Source organism: Gymnodraco acuticeps, unplaced genomic scaffold (genome assembly GCF_902827175.1).
Source record: "Gymnodraco acuticeps unplaced genomic scaffold, fGymAcu1.1, whole genome shotgun sequence".
In the NCBI taxonomy this organism is placed as follows: Eukaryota; Metazoa; Chordata; class Actinopteri; order Perciformes; family Bathydraconidae; genus Gymnodraco; species Gymnodraco acuticeps.
The window spans coordinates 3,255,525-3,282,183 of NW_022992206.1; the positions used below are offsets into that span (position 1 = coordinate 3,255,525).

The window sequence follows — 26,659 nt, forward strand, 5'->3', positions numbered from 1 at the left end:
ACTTTGTATGTATACATTCACTTTAGTGGTGGATATATTTTAAATGGTTTCAAAAGAAAACACACCAGTGCATTTTATTACTTTATTACAAATAATAGTCATCCTCTGAACGGTAACTTAAGTCAAAGTTAAGTTGTCTGACAAAAAGTGATGTTATCATACATAGACATACTATATTACAAAAGCATAGACGTACATAATTAAGTTAACAGGTGCTGAAGATAAGCCTTCCAGTTAAAGATATTACAGACAAGCAGACAGGTGGCAAAGTCATCATCAGCGTGGGCCCATTCCGGTGAGCATGCATCGAGCGAAGTCATCGCTGCTTGCATCTTTGCTGGAAGGAGTCAGTTGGGTTTTCAGTTTCACTCCAGCGTGTTTAGTTCCAGCTATCAATGTCCCTCCATGAAGTTTATGAGAAGGCAGACTGAAGCTGACCCTTGTGAACGTACTCCAGAGCTGTGGCGATGGTCCTCATGTCCATCTCTATACTGCGGGCCCAATTCTCCACATCCCCAATTTCCTGTTTAAAAGAGAGAATAGAGACAGAATTAGTATCACCGCTGTGTACATCCAGAAGAAACAGGCTTGAAACAACTTCAGGCACCTGTTCACCATGTCTCCCCTGGAAAGATGGTGTAACTGGATAACATCAGAGGAAGTGGAAACTCATTTATGAATTGCTTTTACCATCTGTCCAATCCGCTCAGATCTATGGCCTGTGTAGAGGTCCTTTGAAGAAACTAATCTGCTTTTAGTTTTGATTAGAAACGCCTCTATTAGTCAACTGATCAATTAGATGATTGAAGAATAAACTATTTGGACGAATGATTAGTAAGTCAAATTAAGAAATGGCAGTAAATGCAGTTTTCAGTCTCTTAAATAAGGAAATGTTATGCTTTTCAGTTTAATAACATACAGTATTAAACTCAAGATCCTTTTGCACTGAAAATATAAAGGGTATACATATTTAAGTTAATCGTTGGAGTTTGAGAAAGTGGGATGGGCCTTTCTCACTGTTTCCTGAAATTGTATAGATCAAGCGATACATTGATTAATTAATAATGAAAATAATTGTTAGTTGCAGCCCTGGATTTGATGAGTACATTTTTTCAAATGTATTTGAGGTGCAAAGATGATTATAATAGTAGATATGATTGAATATGCATTAACCAATACTCATAATAAGTCAAAAATGTAACTTAAATGAATGTGATACTGATTGCAAGAGCTGCTATTAGATATATGCTATGGCAACTTAGCAAAAAGGAATACAAAGTAAGAGCATTTATTGATTTTACAGCATTAGACTTAAGAAATGTACATTTATACAAAAATGATACTGTATTAATGGTGGCAGATTACATATAGGCAGATTACATAACAGAAAACCCCCGTTTTTGGATGAACTTCTTGCCAAGTGTGTCCTACCTTAAGGGCCTGATTGAAACCCTCCACCATACTGATCCACTGAGCCGTTTGTTTGGAGAACTGGCTCGCCTGCACCTGGAGAGTCTTCACCTCATGGTCGAGCTTACGCTGGTTTACATAAGCCTGGGCAACTCTAGAAAACAGAAAACAACAATAAGAAGCTCTACATTGCTACTAGAACATGAAAATAAAGCATCATGTATTAATATTAATGCTGTCAAAATTATCGCGTTAACGGCGGTAATTAATTTTTTGAATTAATTGCGTTAAAATGTTTAACGCATGTGCAGAATGGCCCGCCCCATACATCCCACCAGTGGCAGCGCCAGGGTATGGATGGGGTAGGCAACACCCATACCAAGAAATGGCTTAGTCCCACCTTGAAAAATGATGTTAAAGTAAGCAAAATAAAGTCTGCCAACTCACGCGGAGTAAATTGCACAGACAGCAGTTAGTACGATTGATTTCAGTAGCCACTTGTCTGGAAATACCGAAGACCAGAAACGGTTTTGAAAACTTTTGTCACGTAGTGATCGTCTTCTCAATAGAACATCTTTGATAATGTCTTCTGGCCAATCAGAATCAAGATAACGGTGTGGTGTTGTTGCAGGAAGTCCCGACGGAGAATACTTTTGCTGTAGTAGGTGCACATAACTGGTAAGCAGGTTATGTGCGTAATCTGAAATGCGTACCGTCACTTGTGTCATAAAGCGCATTTGCGTACGACAGAGTCGGTCTCCGTGTGCACAGACAGGGCTGCTGTACAACGGAATTGTGCCAAAACTACGCCAACCGGCTTCGGAGGGAGACTCCCCCCCTTCACTGGAGAACTGTGCTAAAACAGCTGGGGCCTCATTTATAACACCATGCGTAGGATTCACGTGGGAAGGTTGCTTACGTAGTAGAAATCCAAAAAATAGGTACAGAAATGTTCCGACATTTTCCGATTCACCAAACATTGCGTACCGGCGAGGAAAGTGCGTACAGCACTTCCTACGCCGGTTTCCCTTTATAAATCACAACCGACTCGAAATGCGGTGCAGCTTTTGCGGGCTTCACGTAACGCCCATATTTGCCTATAAATAGTCAAAGAAACGCCCATTCATTCATTTTGACTGACTTTATGAAGAAGATCGTAGGAAATGACGACAGAACAGCTAAAAAAGACATTCACACCGTGTCAGATTTTGGTTATTTTGGGGAGGTCGAGATAAATCATATTGTTTGGTGGATGCAGTTTGAACCAGAGTAGCAGCATGGAGGTCGGATCGTCACCAAAATAAATAAATAAGTGGTCCGAAAAAGGTTCATGACAAAAAAAATACACATAGCCTTCCTCAGGCAGTGTGTTTGATGAGAAACTGTAAGAAATGATCGGGGAATCCCTCCGGAGTGGAGTCATGACGACTGGATCTGAATTATGTTTTCGTATTTGGTGGTTTGTGTCCCAGCTGTCGATCAGCTGTGCGCAGCGTCTCCACTGCAGCAACTCTATATCCACCAGTTAAAGGAAATACAACTAATGTGTTGTGTTATATTAGCTGTACAATTTACCACATATGGTGTTCTTAGTTTCCATACCTCCTGTGTTTTACGAGCGACTTATCAAGTCTTAGCAAACGGCATAAAACATGACTAAACATGGTAGTATATAAAACCATGCTCGTACAACCTATAGAAATGCAAAACCGCATCATTTATGAGAAAACATTTCATAACATTAACACAACATATTCGAGGTGGTTTTAAATAACATATCCGTATTTATTTATTTCTCCAAGTTATGTGTTTGTGTGCACCGAGGAGTCTCAAACAGGCGTTTGTTTAATCATTTTAAGATTGGCTTTAATCAATGTTTGAAAATGAATTCTTCATATATGATAAATGAGAGGTAACATTTTATTTATGGTATTATTTCCACATATTTCTCTCCATTCTTCCTTCTGCCAACGGTGTCGCAGTTTCTCGTCTCTCCCGTTTTTGTGCTTAGTGCGTACGCATGGGTTAGAGTTTGCGTGGAGGACCGCACGTTTTCCCGTCAAGTTAGTATTTTATAAATCGCAAACATTGCGTAGAAACTGGCGTACGCCATTTTTTTAGCGTATATCCCTTTATAAATGAGGCCCCTGATCACAACGTTCACACTCTGGTCACGAAGTACTCCACTAGCCGTTGATAGAAATCAACACGTAATGAATTAAGACCCCACGGTTTGATGATTGATAGGTGTGTGGGCTGTCTTTCATTTTGACACACAGAAAAATGTTATAATAAACATACATACTGTATGTGAAATGGATATATCCGCCTTCTTTCATTTATCTTTCCATTCCCACAACAATATACATAAAGAAGTGGCATATTTTGGACATAGTTCGAATGGTGATTGATCATGATTAATTAATTTTTAAACTGTGATTAATCTGATTAAAAAATGTAATCGTTTGACAGCCCTAATTAATATAGCTATGTGGGCATGTGAGTGTACATTTGTATTTGATAGTACAAAGACTAAGTCATAAACATCTCTGTTTATAATACAAACATACTGTAATATTTAAACTAGACTAAATCTTACAAAGTCACCAAAGGATTTTAGTTATAATCTTTTTCATAAAAGAGCAGCATAACAATGTGCTTTGCATACCAGTCAGTTTTTAAGCTGATTGTCCGGGTTTCTTCACAACTTTCACAATGTTAGTAATCTTAAGAACTATTTGTGTCACACATAAAGCCAATTCTGCTCAGCTAATTATAGATTGCTGTATTTGAATGGCTTAATTGAAGGTGTTGGTTGATCAGCTTGACTGCAATATGTAACACAGTACCTACAATGTATTTACCTGTGACTTCAAGAAGGACGCACACGTTTAGATGCGTCACATTTTTAAGAAGCAGCACATATTTAGTAACAAAATCTAAACTTTACTTTTTATAACACCTTTCAAAACTAGCATTATAAATAATTCACTTTCAAGTTGTAAATGCGTTTTTTATCACGAGGAGTACAGTAAGCATTCCTGTTACCGGACAACATACTGTGGAGCCAACATTAAAATAATCTTCATCAATTGCATTTCTTGAGATGTTTATCGAGCAAACAGGCTAAACATTTGTTGTTTATCCTTTCAAAACTCGTCTGTAAATTCTTTTTTTGACTTGAATATATTTGGCTTTCAGACTAATGACTAGCTGTTAGAAAATATCAAGTAGAAGGGACATATCAGTATACAATTTTGAGATTCTTGACTTTAGTATTTCCTGCTTTGTTATACTTCTACCCACCAGAGGAACATTCACAAGCTACATAAGTATCATCACCTTTACTGGCTACTAGATTTCCACATTAATGAATTCATAATTGTATGCAATGTCTGAAATGGGCCTTTCTGCATAAAGAGTACTTTAACTTTTGATATATACATTTGATGACGATACTTTAATACATTAATTAAGTAAATGATTTCCTTGTGACAGGTATTCCTACACTGTGGCCATTACTACTTCCCGTAGGCACAAAACGTACGTTTATTATTTATTTACTACCATGAACTATGAACTAACAATAGGAGTTTGCTAATCCCCAGGAAGTAAAAGGAGAAACTTCAGGGGGCTAGAAGCTAGGTTTTCATACCCAACATTGAGATGGTCTACCAGGGCTTCTGTCAGACAGGTGGCCGCAGTGATAGCTTCACGCCTGCGTCTTTCTGTGCAAACAAAACATTAACAAAGACAAGAGAAACCATCAGTAATATTAAAGAAATACGAGGACTTCTGACACAACTCCGTCAGCTTTGTTTTTAGCATATGTTAGCACGACAGCTAACGTTAGCCAGTCACTCACCCTGTTGCTCCTTCCGCTCATTTTGCTTCGCCTGGTGCTCCTTCAGCAGACGAGACAACATCTTCCGTCTTCGTTGAGATTAAGTGCAAATGTATTTCTTTCTTTTAACTAGCTGAATAACATGGTTTTCCTAAACAGAGATGTTAGAGATGCTATCAGCTGACCGCTATCACGAGACCAAGCGCAAGAATTACAGGAGTAGGCGTGCCCAAACAAATGGCGTTATGCATCGCGTCATTGACTGTAGTTAATCGAATATTATTTTTTGTGTTCATTATTAATGCAACACACATGGGAGGGATTGCAACATATGATGCATTTAAAGATAATACATAGTTTAAACGCATATAAGGGATTTATGAATTTGTATTGCATTAATTTCAATATCAGTTTCGACGTCATTGCATTTCAGCCTTCAAAATAAAAGTTGTAATAATTAAACACACTACTACTTTACATAATACATCTAATGCTACTACTGCTACCACTACTACTACCACTACTACTACTACTACTACTACTACTACTACTACTACTACTACTACTACTACTACTACTACTACTACTACTACTACTACTACTACTACTACTACTACTACTACTACTACTACTACTACTACTACTACTACTACTACTACTAAATGCAATCGAATATGTGGAACTAAATTGTTCAATGTAACAGAAAATCATAACACAACCCTTATCCTTAGAACAACACAACATATTAAATTGAGATAAATGTAGTTAGACACATTTTTAAGGGAGTCTTTTGCCTTGTCAATATGAGTGTATGAACGAATACAGTGGCCATTTATTTAACATAGAATCTTTGGACAAACCCTTATGAATATAATGCAATACTGCACACATTGAAGGGAATTTTGGGATTACATCTCAGGGGAAGTGTACCTTGTATGATAGTATGTGACAGATAATATTGAGTGATTACCATACTTTATATACTGAAGTTTGGAGTCAGATCTATGAGTCTGTCAAGTAAGAATGATCCATCTCCATAAAAAAAGAGTAAACTCCATTCACTGAATAAGATCTTGATTGTGTTGGAAGCTCCACTAAAAAAGCTAGTAAGTGGACTTTTATGTTTAGAAACGTTTTGTCTATCTATTTCCAGGGCAAGTATTACTCTCCTCGTTAAATTCTGCAGAATGCATGGCTGCATATAGCTATAGTAATGTTAAGTTTTGTTGTTTGCAAAAAAAGAGATCAATATGTGTGTGCTCTAAAGATACCCTTTTATTGTGAAAAACTCCCGCCGGAAACACAAGTCTTGTTCTGGCTAGCGGAACACAGGGCTGATGGCAGGCAGCAACCTGTCAACAACCCAGGCATAGCTGGAACTAAAGTGTGCTGAGCCCTTTATCATCTGATTTTCGTCAGGTATGTTTATATATTACTTAATTGAATGACAGAAAGGTGTTAAATGTCCTCGATGTAATGATCTTAGCTGCTGTGGGAGGCGGAGTGAGTTAGCATAACTAACGTTAGTTAATGAACGGTTAGCTTTAGCCTCGGTGTTCAGGACGTCGGCTAACAAAGTTGTCCCAGGTGGTTAAACTAATCTGTTTCTCTAATGTATTCACCAAAAACCTTAACATTATAGCAAATACTACATGTTGGCAATGTAATAGTCAAAACTGTTACCATACAAACGGCTAGAAGTTGCCTTGACAACAGATCTCCTGCTGGCTAACCCCTGCTAACCTGACAGATAAAGCTATGATGCTGTACGGGCAGCAGGACCACGAACCCTCTTTGACAACATCAAGTCTATTATGCCTTTGAAATTGTATTAACCAACCCCTTTGAATAGTATTCAAACCACCTTCTTCCTGTTTAAGGGTATTGTCTAAAATTAGCAAACGGAGGTTCAGTGAGACTTAATATAGTTCAGTTAAAGATGGGACTGCCCGTTATGAAAGGTGCACGGCTGTATCTTCAAATAGCTTAGATTAAACTAAGTCACTGGTAACGTGCATTCTAGTCTAGTTTGTGTGTCTAAACATTAAGCTAATCGAAATTCTACATGCTGTATGTAGAGTTGTAACATAATGTTGTTGACGATGTGTCAGACCAGATTTAGGCTATCAATAAATGAGATTGCCTTTTAATGGTACTACTACTATAAAGCGAATTCACCTGAAATGTTTGGCTTTTTATTGTGGATAAACATTTTATTTGAGTTGGCATCACAACATACATACTCTTTGCGTGTCTTCAGATACCTGAAACCATCATACAAACCTTTTGCTTTGGTTATACATCCTCATACATCCATACTTCATATTGTATGTAAAGCCTGACTTGATGTTTCACCTACTGTAGCAACACAATAGCCTGATCACTCTGTAAGACTGCACAGTATCACATATTAATGTCTGATGTCGCTGGTTGCAGTTTTTGCAGGTCCGTTGGTGCAGCAAAACAAGACTGCAGTGTTATGGAAGAACCATGAAGGCCCAATTACAAGTCACTGGTATGTTTTCATTCATCTATGCATGATTTGAGCAAAAATTAGAAAACAACAAATAGGAAAAATTGGTAGAGGTTTAGTATTACATGACGTTGTTCATAAGCAGCTACAGGCTATGATTCTTTGTGATGCCTTATGTGCTGTCACTGTTCAGTACAGGGAGGCTACAGGAGCTGGTGGTTGGTATTTTTATGTTGTTGCATCTTCATCAAATGCACCTTATGTTACATTCTGAACAAACCCTCTAAAATCTTAGTTATATAACCTACAATTTAAGTGTTTTTTTTTCATTCTAGTGCTTTCAGCCAAGCTTAAGGAAAACAAAAAGACCTGGTTTGGTCCCAGCCCTTACGTTGAGGTAGCTGTGGATGGCCAGTCAAAGAGGACTGAGAAGTGCAACAACACACACAGTCCTAAATGGAAGCAGGCTGTCACAGTGTGAGTATAACCTTTGTGTTTGTCATAGAAAAAAGCTGATAAGTTATTAGATGATCCGTACTAGCAGTTCTGGTTATGGTGCAAACTTCCTGAGCTTAGAATATTGTGTCCATAAGGGAAAACTAAGTTCTTGAAGGGTACATTCTAAATAAATGATGTACCTGATTTTTAATTGTCACTGATTCAACAAAGTCCATATGCCCAACACTTATTACTTTACCATGGTTTCTGTGCCACTGAAATAGGTTAAGGTCTCAACTGGTAAGACAAATAAAACACATGAGGGGTGTTTTATTAATAAAACTCTGCTGCATTAATAATAACAACACCGTTCTCAAAATCATAGATTGAACCCATATCAAAATCTTTTTATTTTTTCCACCACAAGCAAATTATTCGAAGACATTGATGTCAAAAACAAATGCAGGAATTGACACTTAATATTTGAATTAAATTACATTTGATAACAGAAATATAAGAGATGTCTCCAGAGAAGCGATAGCCCTATGCAGTACATACATTTATTTTCCATAATTCAACTATAACTAATGCAGATCCTTCTTTATATTCTTCTCCAGTGTTGATGATGTTATTTTCTCACTTTACTACAGAATTGTCACCCCGGTCAGCAAGCTGATCTTTCGAGTTTGGAGCCACCAGACACTGAAGGCAGACATCCTGTTGGGAATGGCCATGCTGGAGATCAAAGAGAGCCTTAAAGCTAACGACCTGAAACGTGAGTTCACACTACTTTCTTTCTCTTCGGTGGTGTAATCTTGTGTTTCCTTGAAAATATTTTCTGTCAAACAAACAACATTTTGCTGCTATTTGACAAAGTGTACATCTCAGTTTATTTGTCAGTTAAACTTTGATTTAGTAAAAAATGTATTGTCCAAGGGGCAGCGTACTAGGCTAATATTTCTAGGCTCTTGCGGTTGATTCCCACATAATATTATGAGTTAGTCAGAACAAAGGTCCCACCACATGCCTTATTTATTTTAAGATAATAAAACATTGTATTCCTTATAATCTCCCTTTCAGTATTTGTATGTCTATGTCTATCAGCAGCATGTTTTACTTGGCAGATGTTTCACACACTGGAGACTCTATTTGTGTAGGAGTGCATATCAGCTTATTTTTATTATGAGAATGATTTATTGCGCTTTGATAAGCTTAACAACCAACAAGCACAGTACTCCCTAGGTTCTCTCTCCTGGGATACAAGCCTCCCCTGAGCGTGTGACTGATTGTGTGTGTCTGATTGCTGGAGGGCTTTCCCAGCTCAATACAATGGCTCTCCTTGTCTTGTGCATTCCATTTGACATAAAAGTCTGGTCTATATTTAGTATAGCTCCTTCTTTTTATTTTCAATACTAAACACGATTCATAAACGTTGAATCCATTATGAAAAGCCAGCAAATGGAGTCCTCTTAGAGAAAATGGCTCTTGTATGTGAATTTGGTGGCAGTTTATACTTCCTCTGACAATCCTTAGCATCATCTCTTTTGTTGTTGTTGTGAAGGGTCTAGTATGTGGGTGTTTGTCAGATGAGTGTAGCTGAAGCATTATGACACCTTTGCACATTTTCATCTCCTGTCAAACACTGTTTCTGTCCCCTCCCCAGTGTGTGAGGTGGTGCAGACGCTGCCGCTGTGCTCTGACCGAGACTCTCGGGATGTTGTTGGCGACCTGTCAGTCTGTCTGGATGGCATGCAGGTAGACCCAGAGACCCTCGCCACTGCAGAGAGAGAACATGGTAAGAAAGCACACACATGCACAAATCCACCGACAATGCACAGATCTGCAGAATTGTATTAAATCATCTGTTAGTGTGACATGTTCCCTTTTTTTCCCTCATCATATTTATTTAACAATCATATCTAGTTAGAATTGTCTCAGTGTCAGAGTTCTTTATAGAGCCTGGCTACTAAATTGACCAACTTGGTTATTACATAAAGATCAGTGTATATGTCAGCCTTTGAGTAAAATGTAGAAATGCCAAATATGAATTAATGTAATTGGCCATTACATAGTTTACTTACCAGAATGCACCAAGAAATACGATTCTACTTTAAAAAATAAAAAGTGAAATATGTAGCCACATTTGCGTTCTTAGCCCCTTGCAGCAGATAAAGAAAAAAATGGTTTCAAACCCAAGTTAATTTGAGTATATGTTGTCACTTGTCATCTGTTTCTTTGTTACTCTAGCTGCTCTTCCAAATGGAAACGCAAGGCAAAATGGAGACACTGGCAACAGGTTCAGTAAACTTTCATTTATAATCCTATTTATGCTTTTTGGGAAAATGTCGTGTTTACTCATGAAAAATACTAATTGTATCCCTATCAAGTAACTTAAGAACATATCTTAATCCCCAGGTCAAGCAGGGACACATCTCCCTCCAGTGACTCAGAGGAGTGGGTTATCGTACCTAACGGTCATCCTGCCAATGGTACAGGGTCTCCTTCTCGATCTCCAGGGGGCTCCAACGCCTTGCGTCCTCCCAGACCAGCCCGAGCCCCTCCTCCTACGCCTCACAGACCTACAGCCTCACCAAGTAGGAAAAGCACAAGAAATCAAAGACTTATCAATATAACCAGTCATTCTGCATTTTTAAATAGCATTGCTTTTCTTTAATGTACAGAAACAGTGTCTGAGATAGACATCTGTTCACAGCCTTCAATGTTTTTTCTGCCATCCTCCCATTCTTCTCTACAGCCTCTTCTAGCAGTTCCTCCCCAAGCGAGCTGAGTGAAGCTCCTGCTTCCGATGGCTCCTCCCAGGCGTCAGCTAGTGGCTGTTTAAATCAGCAGGATGACTCAGCAGCAGCAGCAGCATCAACAGCAGCAGCAGCAACAGCAGCAACAACAGCAGCTACTTCACAGACAGCAGCTGGACCCAAACCAGCAACATCTGCCTCAGCAGCTCCAGCCTCAGCAGTTCCGGCCACAACAGCTCCCAGAATCACACCCATAAACAACGGCCCCTTACCACAAGGGTAAAAGAGCAAGGCACTTCACCTGGTCCTGCAAAGCTCATTTTAGACTGCAGCCTCTTTATGACGTTTGAATGTGAATGATGTGGAAATATAGACTCATACAAAAATAACCTCTCTCTCTCATCACTTATGACTAACTAAAAGTGTGTTGGTGTCTGTATCTGCAGATACCCTGTATTTCATTATTATTACTGCTTTATTTGTGAAGTGTTGGGGTGTCAACCTCTATACAAACGTAGCAACAAAGTGCTAGATCGTAACCTCATCCAAGCTACAAAATTGGTGGACACAGAAAATATAGCTTGTTTTCAACTGTGAGAAAGCACTCTAACCTTAACTGCAGTCATGGGGGTGCTCTTCTGTGGTCGCTGAGCTAGGGATGAGGTGCAAACCTTACATCAAATGTAACATTTGTGATATTGGGCTATATAAATAAACATTGATTGATTGAACAAACTGTCTAGAACATACAAATAGTTCTCATTCTGCCTTTTTAACGAATTGTGTTTTTCAGTGACAGAATCAGTTATCAAAATGTGTTTCCTGTGCTTGGTCTTTGCTGACTCATCTTTCTCTGCAGATGGGAGCAAAGGGCAGACCAGAACGGACGGGTCTACTTTGTGGATCACATCGAGAAAAGGACAACCTGGGAAAGGCCTGATCCTCTTCCTTCAGGGTACCAACACACTTGATCATATGTTATACTATGAGTGCTAACATGGTTACAATTCAATCAGAACACTTTTGCTCTTTGATATTCTTTAACAAATGTTACCATCCAACCTCTTTCCCTTCTCCGCAGGTGGGAGCGCAGGGTGGACCCGATGGGTAGGGTGTACTATGTCGACCACATTACCCGGACGACTACGTGGCAGCGGCCCACGCAGGAGTCTGTGCGAAACTACGAAGAGTGGCAGCACCAGAGAAACCAGCTGCAGGGAGCCATGCAGCAGTTCAACCAGAGGTTCATCTATGGGGTGAGTGCAGGCACTGTGGTAGTTTCTGGATAAGGGTACATCCACACATTGCTTTGATTTACTTAAGAATCCCGTTCTGCTTCGAACAATAGTTTGTCTGCACCATCACAAGATGAATCTGTGTAAACAGATTATTACTGAACAGTATACACTGTACCATAATATGCAGTAGAGTTTTTAAGTTCTCAAAATGTTTTACTTGCTTCAAAACCTAAACCCAAAACCATCATTTTCAAGTTACTTAATTTAACTGGCTATGCATGCACTCCAAAAGTCACACCTATTACACATGTTTTGTTTGTTTTGTTTGCTTCAAATAGAACTCACAAATCAAATAAAAGCATTACCACCTCAATGTTACGCCGCGTCCACACGGCGGCGTGCGTTGAAGCTCGCCGTCGGGCGTGTCTGAAGCTCGACCAACAACCAATCGCATGAATCTCCCGCCCCGGACACACAAGCACGCGGTTGATTGGCTAGAGCTTGTACTGGCATATGATTTGATTGGCTGACGCTTCCGTCGAAGCTTAAAAAGTTGAACATTGCTCAACTTTTGAAGCGAGCAAAGCGAAGCGAGCAAAGCGAAGCGAGCAAAGCGAAGCGAGCAAAGCGAAGCGAGCAAAGCGAAGCGAGCAAAGCGAAGCGAGCAAAGCGAAGCGACGCTCCCACAATGCAGTTCGGCAAAGTGTGACGTCACCCCATTCAAAGTGAATGGGCAGAAGCGTTGAAGCTTCAACGCACGCCGCCGTGTGGACGGGCCGTCACCCAGCAAAGGAAACACTGTTTGACTTCTTTACAGCTTATTGCTGTTTCTGAAGTCTAATGTAGTTATCCTGTTGAACATTGAACGAGATTGGAGGTTGATTCCTCTGTATAATACTAACGATGGTTGGCTCTGGAACTGGTAAAGGCCATTTTTTAAATGTTTTTTAAGACTTTAACAACGTGTCTCTCTCTGGCTCAGCTCCAAGACCAGCTGGCGGCGACGGCCAACAAAGAGTTTGACCCGCTGGGACCTTTGCCTCATGGATGGGGTAAATATCACCTATCATTACACATTTACTTTGGCTGGAGTTGCTGTTATCGTAGTAAAACACACAATACAAGTTCCTAGGGAATGCACAGCAATGATTTCAAACTGAAGAAACATTTTCATTTTTTTATGTCAGAGAAGAGAACAGACACCAATGGCAGAGTGTATTTTGTTCATCACCCGACTCGGACAACGCAGTGGGAGGACCCCAGGACCCAGGGGTGAGTGTGGGCCTACGGCTGTGCATCTTGATACTGTGATACCTATTTGTATACTGACTATAAATGATCCTGCTTACTTTGGCTGTAGTTTTCTTGTATTGCCTGTAGGAGGCGCTTATGTGTCAGCAACTTGCTCAGCACAAGTATTTCTAGATTGAAGCATAAGCAAATATAGAAATAAGTGGAATTCAAATCAATTTTAGAGTAAGAAAAAATACTCTTATCTTTTCTGCGAAATATAACTATAGGGTTATTTAGGTCATAAGGTGACCAGCAGATGCATGCAAACATCCTTGGAGGTGTGGAAGTATAGAAAGTATAACGTTTATGATAAGGAAAAGCTATATTTTTGGTTTCAAACATGATGGTTTGATGCTTACACTGACTCATGCGTTCACAAAGGAAGAATCGTCAGGCTTATAAGTGCCATTTTTTATTTTTCAAATTCACTTGCAATTTACATTTTGTTTTTCTTTATCTTTTTAACAATTTATTTATTTGTTGGTATTATTCAGGCTGCTGAACGACAAGCCCCTACCAGAGGGATGGGAGATGCGGTTCACTGTGGATGGTATTCCCTACTTTGTAGACCACAACAGGCGAACCACAACCTACATAGACCCTCGCACGGGGAAATCCTCACTGTAAGTTCTTCTATACATTTAGCAGTTAACTTGCTTTAGTTACAAACACAAATGACTGGAGAAGCTCTCGCCTTTTAACCAGACACTTGATACTTGTCCACAAGCTGTAGCCTTAAGATTAAGATGCATTTAATGTACATAGACATATTTATCCCTACTTGCAAACTCCTTTCATATTACACAGATACATTTTGATTTCATTTGAACATAAACATAGGTATCAATGCAGGTTCAATGCATTTACATGACTGATAACACATTGGATAATCCTTGTTACAATTGTGATAAAAAGCATGATCACAGCCTCCCTAAACAGCAGGAGAAAAAACTCACAAAATGTGCATGCAGTAACTAAATGTGCGTGTTCAATTGACATTTAAAATGGTTCTACTGGTCTTTTCCACAGTGAGAATGGACCACAGATAACCTATGTCAGGGACTTCAAAGCCAAAGTGCTATACTTCAGGTTCTGGTGTCAGGTATGTGCTGCACCAAATGTTTTGCTATCATCCTTATGCTTCTCCTTTGTACTGTCTTTCGTAATTGAATGTGCAAAGATTGAAGTTCACAGTTCATGTTTAATTCATAATGTTAACTTCTGTAAAAAGCAAGCAGAAATGTAATTTATATGTTGTGTTTTTTCCCCGGCCTCAGCAATTGTCGATGCCTCAGCACATTAAGATTAATGTCTCCCGGAAAACCTTGTTTGAGGATTCATTTCAACAGGTAACTTAAAACAAATAAATCCAGTTCTCTGTTATTTTGACTGTATTGTCTTTTTAATGTTTGAGGTGTGTAACACATTCTTTTCTGCATCTGAAGATAATGAGCTTCCACCCTCAAGATCTGAGGCGGAGACTGTGGATCATTTTCCCCGGAGAGGAAGGCTTGGATTACGGAGGTGTGGCCAGGTAATGTCAACAGCAGTTTGTTTTTATGCAATCGCGCCATTAGGAGGTGTGTTTTGACCTCAATCGTAGCTTTTTTTAAACCAACCAGTATAACCACTAAATAATTGTTTCTCATGTATTTCTTTTATTTTCAGGGAATGGTTCTTCTTGCTCTCTCATGAAGTGCTGAACCCCATGTACTGTTTGTTTGAGTATGCCGGCAAGGACAACTACTGTCTGCAGATCAACCCTGCCTCTTACATCAACCCTGATCACCTCAAGTACTTCAAGTTCATAGGACGCTTCATTGCCATGGTACCTGCCCTATTAGTCAACACAATGAATTACTCAGTATTGGAACTTAATATAATGACATAATTACCTTGGCCAACAAGATGGACCATGTTTGTGACGTGACATACGTGTGATGAGGATGGCGCAATGTTGTTTACAATTGTCATGTTGGCTCTTAAATGTGCCTTATTGCTCTGGAAGGAATTCAAATATTCGATGATCTTAATTTTATGACGGTCAGTCTCCTCGTACAGTTTACAGTTTTACATATCAGATCTCTTTCTGTTTTATGTGGCTGCTGTTTTAATACATTTGATCACATGACTGTTCTGCTTTGGTCCCTTCTAGGCTTTGTTCCATGGCAAATTCATCGACACAGGATTCTCCCTGCCCTTCTACAAGCGCATTCTGAACAAAGCTCTGGCTCTCAAAGACCTGGAGTCCATAGATCCAGAGTTTTACAACTCACTCATCTGGATCAAGTAGGTCTGGGGATACAAGAGTTACTAATGTGTGACCTAAAGGGAATATGGTGGTGATAAGGAGGAGTGGAAGGGCAGGCCAGCATGTATATCAAAACGTACTGCAGTGTACCATTAACTGTTTTCATATTGGAGATATGTCATAGTTGATTTTCTTTTTATGAACACACAATGTAATTTATAAAAAACATTAATAAGTTTCCCAATTTTCTTTACTGCAACACATTTGGAATGATACCAGTGTAATGTGTAGATCCTGCCACATTTATTTTCGAGGTGAGCAGAGTATTGGTAAAATGGATGTGATTTCTTTATTTTGGCCAGGAGTTGCAAGATTATTACTCAGCCCAAACCAGCTTCTGGACAAGAAATAGTCTGCCTCCCAGGGCAAATTGTTACAAAGACAGATTTATACACAAACAAAATATAGCGTAATGCATTCATTTAAATGCGGCGACTGGTAGGTGGATTTAATTGTTGTTAATGATCAAAATCGCTCTTTGCTCTGCAGGGATAATAACATAGAGGAGTGTGGACTGGAAATGTTCTTCTCTGTGGACAAGGAGATCCTGGGCGAGGTCACCACCCACGAGCTGAAGCCCGATGGAGGAAACGTCCAAGTAACTGAGGAAAATAAAGAGGAGTACATCAGGTACCCCCTCCTCCGCCACCCGTCTTCAACTTCCATATTTACATTCACATCAACACGTTACACACAACACTGATAGTCTTATCCCTGCTGATTGTTACAGTGTTACAGTTCTCCCATTTCACTGTAATGTGTAATAGAGGGGCCAATAATAAACCAACTCCATTTTCCATACTGTACACCGCAGTAAAATGACAGCATGTATACGCCCAGTTAAATGAAAATAGATAAACGTATTTAATAGATCTCTTATCACACATGTATTGCGCAGGTCGCGACCAATTCTTTAGTATCTGCTGCAGCAATAACAACAAATGTGTTTTGTATTGACTGATAAGCTATAATGCTTTTTATTTGATCAACCATGATATTTGACCCTTAGAATTGAACCTTCTTGTTTGCAAGCAGCCATTCATAATCATGCACTGGGTATGTTTGACTTTGTTGTATTAATCTTCATGTTTCTGTACGCAGGTTGGTGGCAGAGTGGAGGCTGTCCAGAGGGGTGGAGGAGCAGACTCAGGCCTTCTTTGAGGGCTTCAATGAAGTTTTGCCCCAGCAGTACCTCCAATACTTCGATGCCAAGGAGTTAGAGGTACTGCAATCCACACTCTACAACATTTACTGAACACCAAAAGTTCTATGTTTGGGGTAGTGTTGGTCTTTTAAAGTGTTTATTCTGCTGGGTCAAATCATGTGCATTTGAGTTGTCATCACACTAATAACTCGCTTCCTTCTTGCCTGTAGGTGATGCTGTGTGGGATGCAGGAGATAGACCTGGTGGACTGGCAGAGAAACGCGATCTACAGACATTACGCCCGCAGCAGCAAACAGATCCTCTGGTTCTGGCAGGTCAGTACATGCAGTTGCACTGTTTCGAAAATCACAACACTAATTCCATTTCCTTCCTTACTTTGATCTATTTTTAGTTTAGGAGACTTATACCTTACAATTATAGCTCAGTTTGTCTCAAGATTTCATTTTCCTTTAACTCAAAACTAAAGTCCCTTTTGCTAAGACTTAAAGATTGAGTCTTCACTTGGTCCACATATTTCCAAAACTCCCTAATAAAGCAAAACAAAACCTGGGCATTTAGGACAATGATATGTTATCATTAGTGTCATACTGGATTTGCAAAGTGTTATTATAACAGAGATACATCTGAATTGTATTAACAAACAATTTGTGGATTTGATTGTGTTGCATCTCAACTTGTAAAACATAAGCCTCATGTTGTAATTGTACTTTTATATACTTTTGTATTACTGCTTATCCTGGGAACTTGATGATTTATGCAATCCTTTATTTGTTCAATCTCTTTTCTCTTTATACAACTATTATTTAATAGTAGAGGAGTCATGTTTGGCCTCTAAATGTTGCTGCACAAGGTTCTAACTATTCCTGAACCGTAACTGTTTTTTTAACATGCGTGTTTATGTGGAAATTAAAGTGTGATGTTTTGACAGTTTGTGAAGGAGATGGACAACGAAAAGAGGATGAGGCTGCTGCAGTTTGTCACAGGAACCTGTCGCCTTCCTGTGGGAGGCTTCGCTGACCTGATGGGTAAGCACACACACACACACACACACACACACACACACACACACACACACACACACACACACACACACACACACACACACACACACACACACACACACACACACTGTATATACTCACTTCAGAATTGATTTCTTGATTTAATTTTCCGTATGCTTGTTTAAAAATGTAGGAAGCAACGGCCCTCAAAAGTTCTGCATCGAGAAAGTGGGTAAAGAGAACTGGCTTCCACGGAGCCACACATGGTAAGGCCTGTTATTCTTCTTCTACTTTCTAAGAAATCCTCACTCAGGCTTCAGGTATGTGGCCAGAGGTCCAAATCCTGCTGGATTAACACTTTTTGACCAAACCCTCTTAGTCATATCTGATTCAACCAGGCTCCTTTTATTGTCAGGCTTTAATTTGACATTTGAAGTTTTATAGCACTGTCTGAGAATGTGTCGTTAAACCGTGAATAATACAGTTTGATATGGTTTTACTTAGCCAATGCTCTTATGAAGCCTCATGTGATACTAGTGAGGCAGGGACATAATTGCAATCAAATAATTGAAACAAAATAAATAATTTCTCACTTAAGAAAGTCAGAATTTTATGAACAACACTGAACTAAAGGGACTTTTATAAACTTATTTTATCTGCAGTTCAGACAAAATCTGTAAATGTTAGGGATTTGTTTCACTTATATGTTATAAGATGCAACGTTAAAATGTTGGCGATCAAACATTAAATCAATTTTTTCTCTGGAAAGTCATTTTTGTCTTTCTCTTTTGTTTTATAGCTTTAATCGTCTGGACCTCCCTCCCTACAAGAGCTACGAGCAGCTGAAGGAGAAGCTCATGTTCGCCATCGAGGAGACAGAAGGCTTTGGGCAGGAGTAATGAGCAGGAGCTAAAGGATGGGATGGAGGAGTGTTGGCTTGGAGGAGCCATATCCTTTTCAGACATGAGCACTTTTTAACATGACCTCCCTGCAGCCAGGAGCTGCTTTTAAACTGGTGATGGAAGTACAAATCTTTATTTTCTATCCCAGTATCAGTCACAACTATTTCGTCACACATTCATTTACCCTACCTGTGAATCCTTCTCACTCCGTTTCACTTCTCACCTACACGATGGATCCCACCCTTTTGCAGCTGGTCAGCCCACTTTCAGGCGAAGAGGCGAAAGAGACGCCTTCCTCGCCCCGTCATGTCTGCACTCGCCGAACGTTGCGCAAGTGCAGTTTCTGCTCGTACACCTGTGAATCTGTGCAGTGGTAACTTCTTAAGCGCCGCCTTGTCGGGTCTATGCACTAGAATGAATCATTTGGGAGAAAAATAACCATATTTGTGCATTTTTACTTAAAATAAGTACATATCTAAAAGTAACGTCAAAGGCACATGTATGGTTTGGGTTTTTTTCAGGCTCAGCTTGTGTTTGTTTTTGGTTTTTTGGTTTAAAGGATGGATGAATGATTTTTTTCAACAACTGACTGACTCCTGCAGCTCATATGCATTTTCTTTGACAAATATGATCGAGCTAATTGTAATGATACTTTCTCTTATTTCGACAGGTTGCTTTCTTAACTTTATAATGAGTTGAACTAGTTTGCACATAGTTATGTGAGCAGGAAGACTGGTTGTGATTGTTCTTAAGAGAGGTTGTATTTGTATGTGCAATAGTTTTGTGTAGGAAACAATTATGCCAATAATAGAGCCAAGCAATGATTTGTTTGATCATTTTATAACACTTTGGTAAGTTTCAACATTTACTCCTTATTTGAATTGTCAATATAAAATAGAGAACATTTGCATTATTGCAAGTGTTCGTAGTGAAACTTGTTTGGTTGTGATATGATTAGAAAACTTCCCAAAATGATCTGTGCTGTAAATAGTATCAGCTTATTTACCAGTCAGGACGACTGAAAGAGTCTTGATTTTGAATTATAATCTGTTACTAATGAAGTGGGAGTTTTAGCGTGTGTTGTGAAAAAGAGAACAATGATTTGTTGAATAATGACCTATTATTCCCACTGAAAGGTAGCCAATTCTCTGGTAGAGTCTGTCCAGACTTAAGTATTATTAGAGTTAAATGATGTTAAATACTGAATCCTAACTGTTTAATGTGTTCAGTGACTAATGCAGTTTTTGTAAATATACTTATAAAGTAGAAATATGTTTAATATCTTAATACATTTAGTTCACCCAAGCAGTGGACCCCTTACAGTTGCAGGCATAAGTGGACCATTAGGATTAATGTAATATAAGTGACCCTAGTTTTATAGGGTGATAGCTATTCAGATTTGTACAGAAGTATATTAGAATAATTCATGTATTTTCCAAAAATAGCTGTTTTCTTCAAGCTTAAAGTTTATTTTTTATTTCAGGTAGAGTATTACTTTAAGAAAATGACTGGAACCAATCTACCAAAGGATGTTATTTAATAGTTTTCTGTAAAACATTTGACTTCATTTGAGGTATAAGTCTTAAAGTGCAGTTTTTAACATCCCCTAAATTGTTATATATATCACATCGGTTGGCGCTATTAGGTTGTAAGTTAGCTTTTATTATATTAATGGGTAACACTGTGAGGTACAAAAAAAGGTAGCAATTTAGCTACTTCAATCTTAAATACAAAATCTGAACAAAATTTGAATCTGTAAAGTGATATTTTGTAACTGTCCCGGCATCAAGCTGTGTAGTGTGTGTGTGTGTGTCTGTGTGTGTGTGTGTAAGCAGCGTGGTGTAAATTACGTGGTATAATTTCAATGTGTACACCAGAAAATTTAACAATCCTAATTAAAAGTTGTGTTTCAGCAAATGTACTTTAAGTTAGCTGTAACGAATTAAATGAAATATCCACACATTTTGTATGAACAATGTGGCCGAATGCCATTTCACAAAATGCTGGTTGTTATAAGCGCTCCCTCACCGACCTGACAGGTGTATTGACCCTCATTCAAAACCAGTTACTGCTGACTTGGTTTTTATTAGTCTCTTATGTTTCACATTATCTCACATTTTATCCTGCATTAATACACATACATAGACCTATAAAGCTACTACTGGTGTGCTGATTTGAAATGAGATTACTGCCGAAAAACCTTCAAAATGTTTACTATTGAATATTTTAACAGATAACAACGAATAACTTAGCACCTTGACACTTCAAACTGGTTGAATTAACCACTTCACTGTTTAATCACTGCTTTGTTCCAGATCATGGAGCCATTTTAATGTAGGCTATAGAAATATGCAAAATAGTGTTTGTAGTTGTACTGATTGCATTGTAAATCATGTTGATAGTGTAATCACTGTTTTTGAGCTCCAACTTTTTTTGACAAGTAGATGTCAATGGTTAAATACTATTTATTCGGAAGATGGGTTTCATGTAACAATGGACTGGATTGATTGAGAAAAAAAACAACCGTAATAAAATGATTTAAACACTGGGCTTCTGCAGGACAATTGTGAAGTGTTTATTATTATTTCAGCAACAACTTGTTTCCAATATCCCACACACTTTACATAACTTTTATTCTCAATACACACAACCATTGTCATCTTAAATTATACAAAAATAATTGAACCTACACATAAATTGAACAGTAATAATAAGCTCCATTAATGCTAAACACGGGGACATTCTTCATGCTTTTTTTACTTTTGATATTTGAGATTGCTGATAATACTATACCTCAAGTACAAGACTACTTTACATGTGTTCACCCTCAATTAGCTTTAACAAACTACTTATAGCCTTACTTTGGCTCTATAGTTTTTTAAATACTAAAGCTCTCACAGCCGTTTAGGACAGAGTGAATACACATAGGCTATAGCCTAATAATTCCATTGTTGAGGTCTACTAAAATAGATTTATAGGCTATTGTGCAATTTTCCAAAAATCGCATTGGTTTCTCATACAGCATCTCTGTATAGTATACTATATACAAACATCGCACCAATGCGATTTTTGGAAAATTGCACAATATATACATCTATTTTAGTGTACCTCAACAATGGAATTATGATCAGTAGAAATGGCCATGACATGGGACCTTTATATTAAAGGATGTTGAGAAATGTCATAAAGTCTAAAGTAGGCTAATGCCCATCACCAACGTGATTTAGAAAAAGCCCATTCAGCATAAAGTGTACAGTAGGCTACATTCAGTATATTCTGATACGTAAGGAACATTTTGAATGTGATATCGTTACATAAAGCGGAGTATTTTTGTACTATAGTTAGGCTACTGTTTACTCGTAATATGTCTTACACCACTACAAAACTGTTATGCCAACATCAATAACACAGAAAGTAAAGGTACACTCTTCAGATAAAATATATAGGCTACATTATATACTTTAAAACACAGTTTAGTTTGTTCACAAAACGGCAAACGAGATATTTTTTGGTAAACTGAATGTGCGTAGGAACCATGGTTATAATGGTGCATCTCGGCGAGTTTTCACTGTGACACATCTCTCTGGAATGTGTGTGCAACTCTGTTTTGTGTCCGGTGGGCTCTGTTGGAAGTCATGGCAGGTCCTGATCTGATAAAAACTCTTCTGTACACCGTCAATAATCTTCTTCAGCAGGAGAAGTACAAAGCGGCATTGGCCGTGTTGAAAGGATTCAGAAATGGCGCCGTGTGAGTTAAAACATTAAATAACAAACTAGCTAAGCTACAACAACGTCGGTGTACTCATTTACCACAGACCAGCTCACCGTTCTTATCAGCTGTAGTTGAGCAGTGGTGACTAAATGTAGTTGTCTGGAGCCAGTGTGGTAACTTAAGTTAATAAATAGTATTGACTGCAGGTTTTATTAACTACACTAGTACTATACTACGATAATATTTGACCTTGTTGTGTTTCTACTAGGGCTGTCAGTCGATTAAAAATATTTAATCGCGATTAATCGCATGATTGTCCATAGTTAATCGCGATTAATCGCAAATTAATCGCACATGTTTGATCTGTTCTAAATGTACCTTAGATGAATATTTTTCAAGTTTTGAATACTCTTATCAACATATGAGTGGACAAATATGCTTTATGCTAATGTTTATTATCATATGCTCATGAATATTAAACACAACAACCTGGAACCTCTCTCATACAATAATACAATACAAATGGTGTGTGTGTGTGTGTGTGTGTGTGTGTGTGTGTGTGTGTGTGTGTGTGTGTGTGTGTGTGTGTGTGTGTGTGTGTGTGTGTGTGTGTGTGTGTGTGTGTGTGTGTGTGTGTGTGTGTGTGTGTGTGTGTGTGTGTGTGTGTGTGTGTGTGTGTGTGTGTGTGTGTGTGTGTGTGTGTGTGTGTGTGTGTGTGTGTGTGTGTGTGTGTGTGTGTGTGTGTGTGTGTGTGTGTGTGTGTGTGTGTGTGTGTGTGTGTACGTGTACAAGGCATATGCTCGAACAGGAGCTGCCTGGACGCTGCAATCATGTTGCGCGCACTGAGTGTGCTGACTTCTCGTACAATGTCCCAGTCTGGCTGCCTGCATAAAGTCAAGTGCTCGGCGCAGTTGTGGCGAAATGTCGCTCCTCTGTTTTCATTTAAACAGCTCCTTAAATCCGTTAGCGCAGCTAGCTAGCACCAGATGCTAACAACAACAATGCACGTAAGGTCTCTCTCTCGCTCGCTCGGGCCACACATACACACACCCTCCCGGTCCTCCAGATGGCCAGTCGGTGCCTGCCGGTGAGCGTGGAAGTGTGGTCTGCTGCAAGCGGGCAGCAGGAGCGAGGCTGTCAGCATCAGCTTGTAGATGGTATTTTAAACTCGATGCGCTCTGAAACTACGGGGCGGCCGAGGAAAAAAAATACACATGCGTTAATCCCGTTAAAATAATTAGTGGCGTTAATATTTTTTTGCGTTAATTTGACAGCCCTAGTTTCTACACAGCAGTGACATTATTGTGTGTATTTTCTTCCTCTCAGATATGGGGCCAAAATCAGAGCTCCTCATGCTCTTGTTATGACACTCCTATTCAGAAGTGGCAGGTAAGCATTCGAGCTGTATTTAATGTTTAGAAAAAAAGTACCGTGCTATTACAACACTATAGATGAGAGTAACAAAGGCGTCACTTCCGGGCAAAAATAACGGCTCCGCCCACTTTTGGGGGAAAACAACGCCGTCAGTTGAACGGCGGTCAATACAAATTCTGAAGTTTTTGCCAATCCGATCAGAAATGTAAGAAAACCGGAGACTTTTGGATCTTCAAAGAGCCCGATTCCAATGGCCAGACAGGCAAACAATTGCATTAAGCCATTAGAAATCGACGATCGGGCTCGATATATGGTTAAATATAGCAGTAGGCTATCGATTTTCATAGACGAAAGTAACATCTACGTCACTTTACGGCCCCGCCCACTTTTGGTGAAAACAACGCTGTCATTTGAATGGCGATCGAGCCTGAAGCCACAGAGCTCTTCTGCTACTGTCCTTTGTTCTTAGAGGAAGTTCAGAAACACTGAACTCTTGATTATTTTTTATGTTTGAGGTGCAATAAACGACACAGCAGCTTTTTGGCATGTTAAAACTATTATTTTCCGCCTCGCTCATGAGAGTAACAGCTGGAGAAATTACAGGCTCGCCTACTGATTTTAATTTAACCATATATCGAGACGGATTGTCGATTTCCAATGATCGAATGTAATTATTTGCCTGACTGGCCATTGTAATCGAGCTCTTTGAAGATCCAAAAATCCACGGTTTTCAAAAAAATGTGATCGGATTGGCAAAAACTTCAGAATTTGTATTGACCGCCATTCAAATGACAGCGTTGTTTTCCCCCAAAAGTGGGCGGGGCCGTAATTTTTGCCCGGAAGTGATGTAGGTGTTACTCTCATCTATATGAAAATGTAGAATCTCATTCTAAATCTAACATTTTAAATCTAAAAAAATATATAAATATTGGTTCATGATAACTTAAATTATTATAGCTTATTATTGTGTGTATATTTCAAGCATTTGAATTCTGAAATGGTACTTTATTCTCGGACATAGCTCAAGCATTTAATAGAAGTATTAAATGGAGGCATTAAATAAATAAATGTTGGAACTCTTTACATTTCTTTATCAATCACATGCTGTGATTTTGACCCTGGTTGTGTCAGTGTTCTCTTGTTGAGAGAGCTCTTCCCTGGGAGGCAGCTGAAGGGCCAGTTTCTCTGAGTCCCTGGCAGCGTTGCAAAAAACATGTTGCAATTTCTCTTCCCTCTGATAGTTTGAAAGACAAGCTCCGAGCCATTTTGAACGCCACGTACACCCACTCCCGAAACCTGGCGTACTTTGTGTTCACATACAAAGGACTTCAAGCCCTGCAGGAGAAGTGCCAGGGGAAGAGTTTGCAGTCTCACTCCTTTCTGGCTGCCTGTGTTGGCGGCTGGTTAGTGTTTGGAAATAACAACAACATCAATAGCCAGGTATGAATCGCAGATCAAATATACCTTTCTTCTCACATTTGCTATTTTTTAAATTTATTTACCATCCACCACCATTTATGTAGTTGCTCAGGGAAATGTGTGCAATCCGTTAAGACTTTTTGCTCTTTTCTAGATCAACATGTACTTGCTGTCCAGGATCCTGTTCGCCCTGTCTCGGCTGGCTGTGGAGAAAGGGTTCATCCCCCAGCCTAAACACGACCCCTTCCCTCTCTTTGCCACGCTGGTGTGGGGTGTTGTGTTGTGGCTGTTTGAATATTACCCTCACACCCTCCAGCCCTCCCTGCAGTCCTCCATGAACTACCTCTACCACGACAGCAACGTGTGGCACGACATAACGGACTTCCTTGTTTATAATAAACCAAGGATTGCTCCATAGAATTTTTTTTTTCAGTATGGACCAGCTTTCTACAACACATGATTTGCATTCTTATTTAATAATTATTAATATTCCATATATTATTGAATTTATTGATGAATGGTTTGTTTTGTAGGATTTTTGTAGAATACTTAGACATAAAAAGATAGATGTGTCAAATAACTCAAAATTCCTTTTCTATTTAACAAAATCTGCCTTACATCTATATCTACTCAACATGATTATTTTTCTGCTGATATTTGTGTGTGATTGTACATTTGTCTGATTTTAATTTATAGGGTTGTGTCACTTTATTAAACTGCTTCAGAATAAAAGACAAAATTAGGTTCAATGCAAAACAGGCTGACATTTTATCTGTTGTGAAATTGCTGTTACACAGAGACACAAAGATGTTATATTATGTTGTATCAAGTGATTTGGTAAAACATGATACTTCTTCCATTGAACCCAAACATTATTAAAAACTATATTAAGTACTGATATTTAACCAATGGAGTTTTAACAAGTTTATTTTTCTGTAAAGCTGTGTTCTGGTTATATTGACAAAAAATACTGAGTATTCTGTGTTGTAAATGAAGCACTCAGTTACTGGGGTGTTAATGTCAATGAAGTGACACACTGCTGGATTCTTCTAGAAAACTTTAAACCCCTGCCTGCAGCTCAAGAAATACGGGATGTGCATGTTGGAGTTATTTAGTGGGAATGCTGTTAACATATCTGTTATTCTACGCACGAAAAGGTTATTATTATTCCGCCGGTATTTTGCCGCGCTTCTCCTCCCGCATTGAACATCACAGAAACTCCGTTATATTTCGTATATGGCTTCGCCCTCTAAGGCTATCGCTATTGGGTTATCCCATAGGTAGTACCCATAGAGTCCAGTAGAGGGCGGAGCCTGTGAGAGA

At 39.0% G+C, this 26,659-nt stretch overlaps 3 protein-coding genes across 3 annotated transcripts; 2 read left to right on the plus strand and 1 right to left on the minus strand.

Annotated features, from left to right (window-relative positions):
• Window positions 1-68: 68 nt before the first annotated feature.
• Window positions 69-5,483, minus strand: bloc1s1 (biogenesis of lysosomal organelles complex-1, subunit 1). Its single transcript, XM_034205696.1, has 4 exons — window positions 5,276-5,483; window positions 5,066-5,138; window positions 1,432-1,564; window positions 69-523 (listed from the first exon to the last, which is right to left on the minus strand). Exons 1-4 carry the CDS (start codon window positions 5,334-5,336, stop codon window positions 413-415), a joined length of 378 nt encoding a protein of 125 aa, XP_034061587.1. The 5' UTR covers window positions 5,337-5,483; the 3' UTR covers window positions 69-412.
• A 1,072-nt stretch (window positions 5,484-6,555) lies between these two features.
• Window positions 6,556-21,397, plus strand: itcha (itchy E3 ubiquitin protein ligase a). The gene is made up of 24 exons (XM_034205775.1): window positions 6,556-6,673; window positions 7,691-7,769; window positions 8,063-8,204; window positions 8,816-8,940; window positions 9,829-9,960; window positions 10,413-10,461; window positions 10,581-10,759; window positions 10,921-11,200; window positions 11,781-11,876; window positions 12,003-12,177; window positions 13,142-13,211; window positions 13,347-13,431; window positions 13,947-14,075; window positions 14,482-14,554; window positions 14,730-14,801; window positions 14,898-14,986; window positions 15,121-15,280; window positions 15,608-15,741; window positions 16,253-16,393; window positions 16,865-16,985; window positions 17,138-17,242; window positions 17,857-17,953; window positions 18,123-18,195; window positions 18,729-21,397. The coding sequence occupies exons 2-24, from the start codon at window positions 7,745-7,747 to the stop codon at window positions 18,826-18,828; spliced, it is 2,652 nt and encodes an 883-aa protein (XP_034061666.1). The 5' UTR covers window positions 6,556-6,673; window positions 7,691-7,744; the 3' UTR covers window positions 18,829-21,397.
• A 1,025-nt stretch (window positions 21,398-22,422) lies between these two features.
• On the plus strand, window positions 22,423-26,245 carry pxmp4 (peroxisomal membrane protein 4). Its single transcript, XM_034205777.1, has 4 exons — window positions 22,423-22,579; window positions 23,870-23,932; window positions 25,159-25,357; window positions 25,491-26,245. Exons 1-4 carry the CDS (start codon window positions 22,467-22,469, stop codon window positions 25,752-25,754), a joined length of 639 nt encoding a protein of 212 aa, XP_034061668.1. The 5' UTR covers window positions 22,423-22,466; the 3' UTR covers window positions 25,755-26,245.
• Window positions 26,246-26,659: the final 414 nt, after the last annotated feature.

Excerpts from the sequence above, each read along its gene's own strand:
- bloc1s1 (XM_034205696.1), bottom strand. The coding sequence starts at position 5,336 with ATGTTGTCTCGTCTGCTGAAGGAGCACCAGGCGAAGCAAAATGAGCGG. Across the intron at positions 5,139-5,275 it reads TGAGCGGAAGGAGCAACAGG|AAAGACGCAGGCGTGAAGCT; the intron begins GTGAGTGACTGG and ends TTGTTTGCACAG. Across the intron at positions 524-1,431 it reads GTTTCAATCAGGCCCTTAAG|GAAATTGGGGATGTGGAGAA; the intron begins GTAGGACACACT and ends TCTTTTAAACAG.
- itcha (XM_034205775.1), top strand. The coding sequence starts at position 7,745 with ATGAAGGCCCAATTACAAGTCACTG. Across the intron at positions 13,212-13,346 it reads ACCTTTGCCTCATGGATGGG|AGAAGAGAACAGACACCAAT; the intron begins GTAAATATCACC and ends TTTTTATGTCAG. Across the intron at positions 15,281-15,607 it reads TAGGACGCTTCATTGCCATG|GCTTTGTTCCATGGCAAATT; the intron begins GTACCTGCCCTA and ends GGTCCCTTCTAG.
- pxmp4 (XM_034205777.1), top strand. The coding sequence starts at position 22,467 with ATGGCAGGTCCTGATCTGATAAAAACTCTTCTGTACACCGTCAATAAT. Across the intron at positions 22,580-23,869 it reads GGATTCAGAAATGGCGCCGT|ATATGGGGCCAAAATCAGAG; the intron begins GTGAGTTAAAAC and ends TCTTCCTCTCAG. Across the intron at positions 25,358-25,490 it reads ACAACAACATCAATAGCCAG|ATCAACATGTACTTGCTGTC; the intron begins GTATGAATCGCA and ends GCTCTTTTCTAG.